At 31.9% G+C, this 12,140-nt stretch overlaps 2 protein-coding genes across 2 annotated transcripts; both read right to left on the reverse strand.

Annotated features, from left to right (window-relative positions):
- Positions 1 to 328: 328 nt before the first annotated feature.
- Positions 329 to 2,985, reverse strand: LOC137820253 (tRNA (Ile)-lysidine synthase). The gene is made up of 4 exons (XM_068624223.2): positions 2,396 to 2,985; positions 2,183 to 2,296; positions 1,609 to 1,899; positions 329 to 701 (listed from the first exon to the last, which is right to left on the reverse strand). The coding sequence occupies exons 1-4, from the start codon at positions 2,834 to 2,836 to the stop codon at positions 501 to 503; spliced, it is 1,047 nt and encodes a 348-aa protein (XP_068480324.1). The 5' UTR covers positions 2,837 to 2,985; the 3' UTR covers positions 329 to 500.
- Positions 2,986 to 3,845: 860 nt separating this feature from the next.
- LOC137820254 (transcription factor MYB35) lies at positions 3,846 to 5,943 on the reverse strand. The gene is made up of 3 exons (XM_068624224.2): positions 5,814 to 5,943; positions 5,587 to 5,716; positions 3,846 to 5,088 (listed from the first exon to the last, which is right to left on the reverse strand). The coding sequence occupies exons 1-3, from the start codon at positions 5,941 to 5,943 to the stop codon at positions 4,302 to 4,304; spliced, it is 1,047 nt and encodes a 348-aa protein (XP_068480325.1). The 3' UTR covers positions 3,846 to 4,301.
- Between the last annotated feature and the right edge of the window lie 6,197 nt (positions 5,944 to 12,140).

The following is a 12,140-nucleotide window of genomic DNA, read 5'->3' on the forward strand; positions in this document are numbered from 1 at the left end:
ATATAATATTTTTAATGTTTTTTTCACTTGTTTTTACTTCAAAATGTCATTTTTTTATTGATAATGAATCTTACAATTCATGATTCAAAAATATTCACCATTCGAATCTCGATTTGATAATTATGATCTATACTAAAATGATAAAAATAAAAGGTTAATTAAAGCGAAAGAGTGCAGAAATATATAATCTCCATAAACCCAGGATATTTCAAGAGTGTTCCTAATGACAACTTAAACCTGTTTGACAAGTCAACAACATTCATGTTTCAAAGTTTTTTAAAGGACAAGTATATTATAACCGGAAAATCCTGCTAAAGAAACAGCAAGATAAAGAATCTACCTGCTAGGCAGTCATTCAAGTGAAAGACACAGAAAAAATGTATAGAATTCTCAGTATACAGAGGTCTTCTTATCGCTCATTAAGAAAATTATATACATAAAATCAGAGTTTAGAAATTTCGAACGATTACATATGACCAAAAGGGTAAAGAAGAAAGCTTCTACTTCCATGGACTTGGCTGGCGAGCATCTCTGAAAACAGAAGTGCCACCAGATGCCGCTGGGGAAGGGGATGATGCAATGTAACTAGTTCCTGACACTGACACTTGTGGTAGATTCGTTGGATTTCCCTGATGACCTGAGAGAGCAAAGCGAGATGGACTACCAGCAGCTCCCAAATTTGCTCGAGAAGGATTCGAAATCTTCAAAGAAAAGGTAACAACTAAGTACGGGATGAGAAAACAGGGCAACTCCAGGAAGTATTATACTTAAGCATGATTTATCACGTTTGCAGAAAAGATATGTTGTATGCATACATTCGAGGTAGTTAATAAGAACCTTATGAGTTTTTTTATAAGTACTCTAAGTAACTAGCTAAAACAAGGAGAAGGAGTAGATTGAACAGTTAAGAGAAAGGGTGGCATGAATGCAGCCTAGACTATTCAAAACAGCAAATGTAACATTATATTCAATACAAAATACAAGCTAGTTCTAAGAATCATAACAATCAAAAGTATCAGACAACAGAGTACATGATACAAGACCCTAAATTCAATTTACAATCTGTAAATTGCAATTTATAAAATTCAACAAATTAGGCACCTAATATTTTTGTACTTGATTCAACCCTTTTGGAAACCGAGTCAGTAACTAATATAATGGGGCTAATTCAGGTGCACAGCATTTAAGGTTCAGTTATAATTTGGGTTTAGTTACGCTATGATAGAATGATGAAATGAAGTGAACTGGACTTTAATGATATTAGATTCTATTGTTTGGAATGTTTAAAATTGAATGAATGGAATGCTTTCCAGTTTACGATATGCATGGACCCACTTCTTTTTCTCCCGCTTTATCACAAAATAACCAAACAGGAATAATAACTTACTTCCGCGCACTAAGATCGAAATTTCAAGCACACATAGCTCTAACTAGCATGCCACTCTTGACCCTCCTACTCCTACATGCACTAACATATATAACTAATCACAGATTCATTCCAAGAAAACAGATCATAGAGCCAAATGACAAAAAACGAACCAAAAGACAGTTATACAATTCGAAGCACATCAACAACATGGATTAACTGTAATAGCTAATATACATTACCGCATTTTGTTGAACACTAGGGGTCCTTCGAAGAGGAGATTCTGACGAAGGTGACATGCTACTTGGCCGAAGTACAAGACGAGAATGCATGGTATGGTTAGCTAAATCATCCCCGTCACCACCATCCACATCACCAGCAAGATTTCCCTCCGATCCCAACCTAGGAGGCATATGCCTAATCATCGATCCAGTATCATTGGTTCCATCCCCTTGAACTGGACCCGAAGGACCACGCATCCCAACCATTTGCATACTATTTCGTCTCTTAAACTCCTCCTCCGCAGATAATATCTGCCAATTAGCACAGACCAAATTATCATTCACAAAATGAAAGGATACACACAGCACACAACCATGGTTTTAAATTGACTGGGGTTTCACCATGACCCTTGAAATTGCAGGAAAATACATGGACATAACATAACATAGATAAAAACAAATAACATCTTTGCTAATTAATACCAAAACCCTCTGCACTCAAGAGACATTTTATCATTGAATAACAATAAGTCTCAAACTTTCAAAACATATTCAATACGTCGATAGAAACTTGTGACGGTTTTGCAGTATCTACCTGCTTCAACACCAACACCAGGCTGTGTTTATTCTCATTCAAGCCATGCAATTTCTCCTCAATTTCCTTTTTCCTTTTCTCCTTTTCGTCAGGCAGATCCACATTGTCAGTGACCTAGCCAAAATCACAAACATGTGACAATCGCAAACAAAACAACGCAAAACGCAGTAAACAATTTAAGAAAAATAGCGAAAAAATAAAAAAACCGATTACCGGCTCGGTCTGTTTTTCCGTCGAAACGTCATCACCGTCAAGCGGTTTTTTCTCGGAAGCCTCACCAATCATGGCATCGACGAGCGAATCGGATTCGCCTAACGGTTTTTTGGCGGAAGTAACGGCGACCAGTAGCGGCTCTTTGTGATCTTCGTCTTCTCGGGAGACGGCGGAAGGGCCTTCAGCGTCAGCACCGGTGACGATGGCGTCGGGGGAAGGTTCAAGTTGGGAGTCGTTGGAGAGAGTGTTGTTAGGGTTAGGGTTGGAGGCTCGAAGGCGAGAGAGTGCTTTGGACCGGCGAGCGAGAAGGCATTTGAAGTCTTTGAGAGAGATTTTGGGGGCTGGCATAGGCCATCGGCGAGGCACTTCCGGTACTCGGTGAAGGTTCCCTCTGTAGAGTGAAATGGCCACCATTCTTGACTCCTTTTGGTTTTCGTTCATCTTTCGCAGCACAATTTGGGTTCTTATATACGTTTCAAATATTTGACGTTTCAAATATTTTAAAGAATTTAAAATATTTCAAATTTGTTTTTCTTTATGTAAACTAACACTCATCTTTATGGAAAATGATAGTTTACAAATTCTTGGAACTGTATAGTATAGAGTTATTGATGTGATGAATTTAAAAATAAATATATAAATAAAAAATAAATTTGTAATTAAATAATATGAAAAATATTAAAATAATAATATTAAAAGTTATAAGGTAGTTGTATAAAAATTTGAGATGGTTAATGTATCATTACTCCATCTTTATATACCTTCAATAGGTAAAATTAACGTAATTTTTATATACGTGATCCATTACAAATTATTTCGTCAAAATGGGGTAAAACCGAGCATTTTATAAATAAAATCAGATTTAAGAAATACTATAATATCAATGTCTAATTTTGTCAGAAAAAAATATTAAAGTTGATAATAGCGTTGTCTTCTGTAAATTATCTTATTTATAATTCAACTATCGTTATAATTAAAAAAGTGATAAAAATAATACAAATTAAAAACAATTATAAAATGTATTCTCTTAACTATCTCTATGGAGAGATGGTTTATGTAGGTTAGGTTGTGGGTGAGAAGTTCTCTTTGAACACAAGACATCTTTGAATGCTTCTTCTGAATGTTCAATAGCATCAAGGAGTTCTAACAAAATTAGTTGATTAATTATATACATTTATATATGATTAAAATGATATGGATTTCTTATCATAAATTGACTACATTAATATCGGTTTCTTACATGTTTGTATCATAAAGTTAAGTTTAGCAAAAGAATATTTGAGTTTACTTTATCATGATTTATATTTGGATATTTTTGGCTCAAAAATATGTTTAATAAAATCAAATTTGTTTTGAATAATATTTTCCATTAAATTTTTCACATGAAGAAAGCTGTAGCTTGCAACCAAATAGTGAAAATACAATTGATACACATGGTGGGTAAAATGGAAAGGGTGATTGTTGAGAATTAACACTTTTTAGCTAAATTCTCTAAATTGGCAACAGAAAGGAAATCCACATGTTTCTTCCCATATACAAACAGGGTTTAGGGTGAAACTTTGGTAAAAAAAATGACTTTTGAAGAACTAAACATGACCTATATATAGTTGAGTTTGATGACCCAAAAACTTGTTCGATGATAACACAGAATTCAATCATGTGTTTTCATTAAACCAAATGCAGAAGTACTTGCATCAAAAACCCTTCAATAACATTACATTGTTCAGTATCTTATTCAGGCTTGACAATTTATCATTTCCATTTAGTACTCTGGTAGAAGATTCATGGTGACACTTGATATATGCTGTTTGTTTGAAGGCAAGAAAGAACAAGAGCAGTGACATGCTAGTCCAGAATACACCATAGGTAGATACATTTCGTCACTGGGAAATTATTATTCCAAAATTTAACTCAAGTTGGATGGTTCCTCCATAAGGTGAGGAAAACTTAGAAACATTTCATTTTCTTGATCAAGCATGGCTTCTATGAATGAAGTGTCAGAGGATGATGAAAATTGGAAGTCACTACCTAAGGCCTTTTGTGACTTGACCTCTTTATTATTCCAACTCTGTCTGGTCACCACATTCTCTATTTGGCTAACCAAGTTCTTTGAAACTATGATGTCTTTTTCCTGGTAATCAAGTGGTGTAAAAGCATCTTCCAGAAGGAAGTCATTCCAACTAAAAGCTGAAGTGGAACAAGTAGAAGGAGTAGATGGTGATGAAGTTTTTGACAAACGATCTTCTCCAAACACAGATCCTGGGATGGTCTCGTTCTGAAATTCTATGCTGTTTGAGGCACGTGACACCTTTGGTATGGCTTGGAACTGGACAAGATCCATTGAGAGGTTATCACCATGGTTTCTATTGAATAAAAAGTTATTTCCAGTGGTTTCTATTTGGGGTGGTAGCTTTGGTTGGTCATTGATGTTTGTGAATCCTTGTGGCATGGTTTGATGGGGTTCTGATTTCAGCATCATTGCACTCTTGAACTCTTTATTGATAGACCCTATTCGGGCACTTGGTTTCTGGCAACCCCCAATGTTTCCATAGTCAGCAATGAGTTTAGAAAAAGGCTTGTGGGTAACAGGATCAATCCCCATTTGAGAGAGTTTCTTTTTCAGCTTTGTGTTCCAGTAGATCTTTACATCATTGTCTGTTCTCCCAGGAAGTTGTTGGGCTATTATAGACCACCTGTAACGGATATTAAAACTGTCATATATCATTCTTAATGCCCTAAACATGAAAAGTCAGCAATTATACTTGTCATGAACATTGGATATAAAAACAATGGTATAGAATAAAGAGCATATCATCATGTGGTGCTCATAGAACAAAGTACAGCAAAGGCAATAGATACTGTTCTCTCTTAGCACTCTGCTTCTTTCTATTACCAAGAATTAACTCCCCAATACAACTGTTATTGAAGCTCTAGATTTGTAGAACATTCAAAATAGCAACCAAGGAGAGCAATACCAACTGGAGATTCTGGCTAGAGTTGGAAGAAAGACAAAGAAACTCAAGGGAAACATATGATCCATTTATTTTCTTATGCAACAAAACAACCAGAAAGCAAAGAGCTGCATGACTACAACAATACATGGTCATAAGGTGGCTGCATTCAGTCACAAAATAATTCAAAAAGAAAGTCGAGAAGCAAGAGCAGTTGAAGAATTATGCCACAATATTCACCTGCTACCTATGGCTGCGTGAAGCTTAATGATTAGATCTTCTTCTTGGGCTGTGAAATTGTCGTGCTTAAGATCAGGCCTGAGGCAGTTAGCCCACCTAAGCCTACAACTCTTTCCACACCTCTTGAGCCCTGTATTAATGTTCCCAAATGCAAAGCTTTAAAGTCAAGAAGTGGAAAATTGAGCTAGAGAAATTACATGGAAGTTTAAAAAATAAAGTTCTCTAACTTGTTTTTTTGGGGACAGAAGTCCAGTTACCAGATCCATGCTTGGAGCCAAATGCAAGCTTCTTTGTATCTTCTTCTGTGGTCCACACACCCCTTTTGACATTGACTTTTTCACAAGGAGACCTCACCATCTCTTTTATTATGATTCAAGGGCTTTAAAAAAGCATATGAAAGAAAAAAGAAAATGACATAAGACAAGGACAGAGAGAGAGCTTCAAATAACTGTGTTCTGCAAACACTCTTTGTGAGGAAAGAGAGAATGGAGGAGTTGGGTTTAAAGGTAACACAAGTATGGAAGCAAGGAATGCATGAAACTTTGTTATGAATTAAACTTAATTTGCATGATGATTGTCATCATTCACAACAAACTTCAGAAGAGAGATGAAATAAAGAACACCACTCTCTAGCTCAACAATATTACTTACATGGCCACATGCTTGCACCGAATGCATTTTTAAGATCAGGTTTGAATCCGGTGAATTATTTGGTTAAACTTAGATTAAATTTAAATAAACTAAATTATGGTTGATACAAATTGATTTGTTCATTTTTCTAAAGTAAATGACTAACTGTGACTTCTGATATGTCTTCACAAGTTTTATGAGAGAATTCAGCTAATTATATTGATAGTATTAATAGAACTTTCCAACTGTATTCTTCTAAATTTTAAACTGTCAAGTTATGAGTGATGTGGAACACAACCTTTAGTTTAAATGAAAACAAGCATGAGAATTTTATATTCAAATCACTAATCTCCACCTTCTCTGTTACTCATTGCTCTCTCTTTCTCCCAAAATTATTCTTCATGTTATACAATCTCAACTAGTTTAGTTGTTAAAAAAGCATTGTAAATATCTTGATTTAAGATAAATATAATTAGTTTTGGAGAATAGAGAGTTAAAGGTCCGAAGACTTTATTAAGAAATGGACTGTGCTACAGTTTAAGAATTTTGGTGTAAAATTGTGAGGGATATATAAGGACTTTTAAGAACATGTAAATGAGAAGGGATACTTATACAATTTTGACAAAATGATTACTACTTATAAGATGTTGATATGAGATAAAATTGTTTTCTTCTAAAACTAAATTGATATAGATATGGTTTAAATGCAATCAATTTGTGAGGAATTATAGTGCTTTTCGGATGTTTCTTGTGAAGGTTGCACACAGTCTTTAGGAATATGAGACTTCTTGTGAGGACTGCCTCTAAGAGTTGGAACTTATTATTTGAAAACATTTCTTAAAAGAAACTTAAAAACTTTAGTGTAAGTTATAGGAAAAATGGTTGAAAGTTATCACCTTTAAAACAAAAACATGTTTCATTAAAGTCTAAATATAAAATATGCAAGAGAAACAATTCTCTTACTTATTATTTTAATTAAGTATCTTTTGGATATTAGTCCATAAGATTGTCTTTAAAGTATATATGGTCTAAAAGTTTCACATAACTTTATTTTTCCCTTAATTTATCAAGTCTTTTACGGATAAAAGTTGTGAGGGAATACCAAATTCGAGTGCAAACAATACCTTAAATAAACAATATTATCTTAAAGAATTGAATTTGGAATTTTAGTGTTGTTAGTAATAACAAAATGAAGGTTATATATTTGCCATATCTTTTAACCATTCACTGAAAAGTAGTTTAATGTATCTAAAAGTTTTGCAATGATTAATCGTAAAAATGTTATCAATATAAATCTCACTAAGAAGCTCACTCACACTATAATAGCAGTCGTCTATCAATATAAATTGAATTATGCAGATCACAGTTATATACTATATATACTTCGTCATCCATCTTAAACGGTTTCAGTTCATCTTCATTAAAAACAACTATAAATTTAGCAAGAGATGATTGATTTAGCAAGAAATGGTTGATTTGTTTAATAAAAATAAGGTTGTTAATAAAGGAACATGTTGCAATAAGCATCATAGTATCATCGAGTGGGTGGCATTTGGTTAGTTATTTGAAATTTTGCAGTTGTCTCTTGCGCTGGAAACTTTAGTTTTTTATACTTGGACACAACTAGATTTGGCCGTGTGCTAGATGTTAATGATAAGCAGAACAAATAAGCATGCATACGTGTATGATTCATATTCATATTATGCGCACACAAAATTACGTTGATCACCTCCCAATATGATGCAGTGTATGTTGTTGATACTAATAATTAGTTCGCATATAATCTAAACAATTCATTCTTCACCTCTCACTTTGTTTTTTATGTCAACTCTTTTCTCTAATACATGCTTTTAAAAATGATTTATTATGTTTTTACCTTAAAACTTGAAATACATTGCTTTTTGACTTTTAAATTAAAAATATTTTTAATCTTTATTCTTTCAGCAGACGTGCTTTTAATTTCTGTGAACAAATCATGAAAAAATGCATAACTTTTTGTTAACATTGTAAAAAATAAATATTTTAAAATTGTAAAGATTACTTTTTAATTTAAAAATTGAAGAAAACAAAACAAAATACAAGAAAGAAAGATTAAATTGTAAAAAATTAATAAACCTTTTCGTAGGTATAGTATGATATTAAATAGTCATATGATAACTTGTGTTATAGGTGATTTGTTAGAAATATTTCAATTTTTTTACGAAAGCTCTCCTTCTTGGTTAACACAGACGAAATAATTTGCAATGTGAAAGATTAAAAGAAGAACGATTCATTTATATTTTTATACTGTGTGTCTAATAGCACATATTACATTTGCGAAGTATTCTGATATGTAATTACTCATAGCTAAAAATCTCAAGTATTCTTTTGAATCGTAGTCACTCATGGTTGACACTGTACATGTAATTTTTCAACAAGTCACTTCTGGCTCAACACAAGTATTCTTTCAACATGTCACTCTTGTCTTAACACAATATTCTTTAAACAAGTCACTCCTAAATCAACACAAGTATTCTTCCAACGAGTCACTTCTGGCTCAAGACAAAGAAACTTTTCTTTGTGATAAACAGATCATATGTTTCGCTCATTTGAGAGGAGTTGCGTCTTTTGACATTTACAAGGTTAAGCTTTATTTCTCAGTTTGGTAAATGAATACAAACAGTTTCTTAAAAAACTATTTAGGGCATATAAAAAGTTTAGTTGTGTTTTGGTTCTTCTTGAAATGTGAGTTTTGACCTCCTCCTTCTTCTTCTTAGATGGCTTTACATAGACGTGAAGGAAAAATAGTTGTTGCAAATCATTTTCTGGCCATTGAGTCAACTTCAGACTCACTTGAGTGTCTTTCTTACGTCAGATGAGCTTTGAAATGAAAAATGCATTAAATGCACTTCTCTTCTTCAGCCAACATCTCAATAGCTGGTTGGACTTATTAGGCTTTGCTCAGATAACCTTTACTAAAAGAACATGTAAAACATAGATCTATATTATGCAGATAGTCTTATTTAGTGTTAACAATGGAAGCGCCAAGGAGTTGGTGAAGCAAAACAACTTTAAAGTGGATTATCTTGGTCAAACATAAAATATGGATCTATGAAACACAATGTTAACTTAGAACTATGTGCATATTGTCTCTCAAATGAAACACTTTTCATGATTTGTTGTTTTCACAATGGTTGTGCCTTTCATGATTTTTTATTTTCACAATGGTTGACCCGTTCTAGTTTGTCACGCATAATCCATAGTCCACACAGGCTAACAGCAAGGCGGGCTGGCCCGCAAAAAAAAGTTTGTGTGTTGACTTGGTAGTGACAAGGCAAGTTGGACTGAAAAAATAGTTTGTGTTTTTTAATTAACTATGTTTATTGTAGTGGTGCTTATGTTTAAAAATTTTGAATTAGCTATTTTTAATGTTTTTGAAATGGAATAATATTGATATTTGATTTTTATCTTAATTGAATTATTGATGTTTGACTATGTTTGAAATGGAAGAAAAAAATATTGATGTTTAATAGTAACAAATATAAGTTCAACTTCACAATTTTTCAAGAGAAAAAGAGTAAAAAAAAAATATTTTCATTGATTTTCTAAAAAAAATGAATGCGGGCTGACCCTTATGCAGAGCGGGGCAGAGAATTCAGTCCGTGTTCATTATGCGGGACGAACCTATGTGGGGTGGGCTTATGCGGGACAGGTCGGTCCACTTTGTCATCTCTAGTGTGAGACTAAATATTTATGAGTGATCCGATAGCAGATGACACCATAAACCTAAAACTTTGCTTGAATAAACTTTGATACTATATTAAAAAAATTAAATTTAAGTCTAATTCATCTTTATAAAATATAAGGTAAATATTATTTTCAATTATATATAGTCTAATTGAAATCTTTAATATTAAACTGTAATCCTTGTACAAAATTGTCTAAAGAATAACTAGGTTGATGGGAGCTCGCTAACCCATTTATGGGATAAAAGTAATTCTTTTAAAAAAAATTTAAAAAATAGAAGCAGTTCAACGAATGACTTTCCTTAATGACGAAGAGATTTCATTCTAGACGGTAGCATGCCACAATAAACAATATAAAAAAGAACACGTTTTGGTTTCATATTTTGAAAAGTTTCAAAAGTGTTAAAAGTGGGGTGTTAACCGACATATGACTTGATAAGTAACTAATAGGTGTATTTGTAAACGCAGTATAGTTGCTTATGTTAGTCACTAAACCCTATTGCTTAAGAAATAGTGGTAAGCTTGTTTGTAACTATTTGTTAAGAAAATGTCTTTCTTAACAAAATAATTTGATTTCAGTTTATTCTATGTTTATTTAATTTTTTTGAAAAAATAAATACTTTTTAATAAGTAAACTTTATCTTCTTTTTAGGAAGCGATTATGTTATAAACTATTTATTTCACAAATACTTATTTTAAATTTAATTAAATTAGGCATAGCAGTTCGATCATGTGACGTTTTTTTATATAATACTATTTAATTTTATATTAATGTAAACTATTTTAATACTAAAAGAATAACAAACAAACAAGTTAGTTTAAGTACAAAATTTATCAATACTAGTATTAGTATTAGAGTACACTTTTGTATAAACGTTTTATATTTATTTAATATTGTAAAATAACTGATTTAATATAGAACTAATGGAATCATTTTTTTTTTATACAACTAATGGAAACATGCTTATGTATGTATCTGCGTGTCCCCAATTTTTATTTTGTCATAATATTATTATAACAATAAAGAAAAAAAAATATTCAATATTTTATATTTATTAATAATTTTTAATTTAATAAAACAAATAAATAAAAGGAAATAAAAAAATTTATCAATTTGATAAAGAGGAATAAAAAGTGAACCTGGCAAGAAAAGAGTGTGAGCACCACCCCAAATAATGACTTTAAAGGTCTGGTTGAGTAAGGCGAGACAAACAACGGGTTACCATTGCAAATCCAAGTTATGAAGATTCAATCTTTCGTAATATTCATTTCTCCATAATGCAGCAAACCTCTTCCTTGCCTTGCATGAGAAAAATCGCGTCAGAAATCATAGACTCAAAATTCTATTGGCGAATTTGGAGAAGCTTCAATGTCACGTTTGTGATGAGAAGAATAGGTGATCCGTGAAGAAGGATGTAATTGGAGTGGAGAAGAATAAGTTGATTTGCTCATCGTTCACATCTCCATCCAGATTGCCCACACGAGGCATTCAAAGATGGTCGTCCACCAAATGTTGTTGACGGACATCACAGTCACAGATTGAGTCATCAGTGAAGAAACTGTTGCTGTCATTCATTCATAATTTTTTTTGCAAAGAAAAAATAAGAAATCAAATGATAAGAAGGAATAACAACCATGATTTATAAAGATACTGGAAAACAGTGTTCCACGTCTAATAAACTACTCCACATTCAAAATTTAAAATTAGTAACTATTTTTTATAAAATGGTAGAATATTAGTTTTAAAATTAAAAAGAAAAACAGTTTCCAAATAATCATAAAAATAATTAATTATTTATTAAATTCTTAAAAAAAGACTAAAATATTCAAGATAAAACAATAAAATAAATATTAATATAAGGATAAAATTAAAAAATACTAAAATAGCACTATGAAAAGAGTCACTCGTTTGTTTATCTCTCCATCGATCAAATTAGTCAAAGGTAGGTTCAATTTTGCATTAATTTAACCTGACTAATTTAAATAAATATTATATTATTAATATTTAATGTATTAGAAAGTATAATATTTTTTTATTGATAAAGAATTGAAATAATAAGCAATGCTCTAACCGTATATACAATTGTATTTACTATGTTTGATAAATATATTTTTTTCTTTTTCAAATATATGGTGTGCTAAGAAATGCAAAAAGTGTATTACAAGAATAACATAAAATAAGATAAAATAGAGTAACGG

Source organism: Phaseolus vulgaris, chromosome 9 (assembly GCF_051622355.1).
Source record: "Phaseolus vulgaris cultivar YP4 chromosome 9, ASM5162235v1, whole genome shotgun sequence".
In the NCBI taxonomy this organism is placed as follows: Eukaryota; Viridiplantae; Streptophyta; class Magnoliopsida; order Fabales; family Fabaceae; genus Phaseolus; species Phaseolus vulgaris.

Bases quoted from the DNA above. Each gene is read 5' to 3' on its own strand.
- LOC137820253 (XM_068624223.2), bottom strand. From the start codon at position 2,836: ATGAACGAAAACCAAAAGGAGTCAAGAATGGTGGCCATTTCACTCTAC. The intron at 2,297-2,395 runs GTAATCGGTTTT...GATTTTGGCTAG, and splicing joins CGGAAAAACAGACCGAGCCG to GTCACTGACAATGTGGATCT. The intron at 702-1,608 runs GTAATGTATATT...TTTTCTTTGAAG, and splicing joins CTAGTGTTCAACAAAATGCG to ATTTCGAATCCTTCTCGAGC.
- LOC137820254 (XM_068624224.2), bottom strand. From the start codon at position 5,943: ATGGTGAGGTCTCCTTGTGAAAAAGTCAATGTCAAAAGGGGTGTGTGG. The intron at 5,717-5,813 runs GTTAGAGAACTT...ACATTAATACAG, and splicing joins TTCTGTCCCCAAAAAAACAA to GGCTCAAGAGGTGTGGAAAG. The intron at 5,089-5,586 runs GTGAATATTGTG...TATCCGTTACAG, and splicing joins CACGCAGCCATAGGTAGCAG to GTGGTCTATAATAGCCCAAC.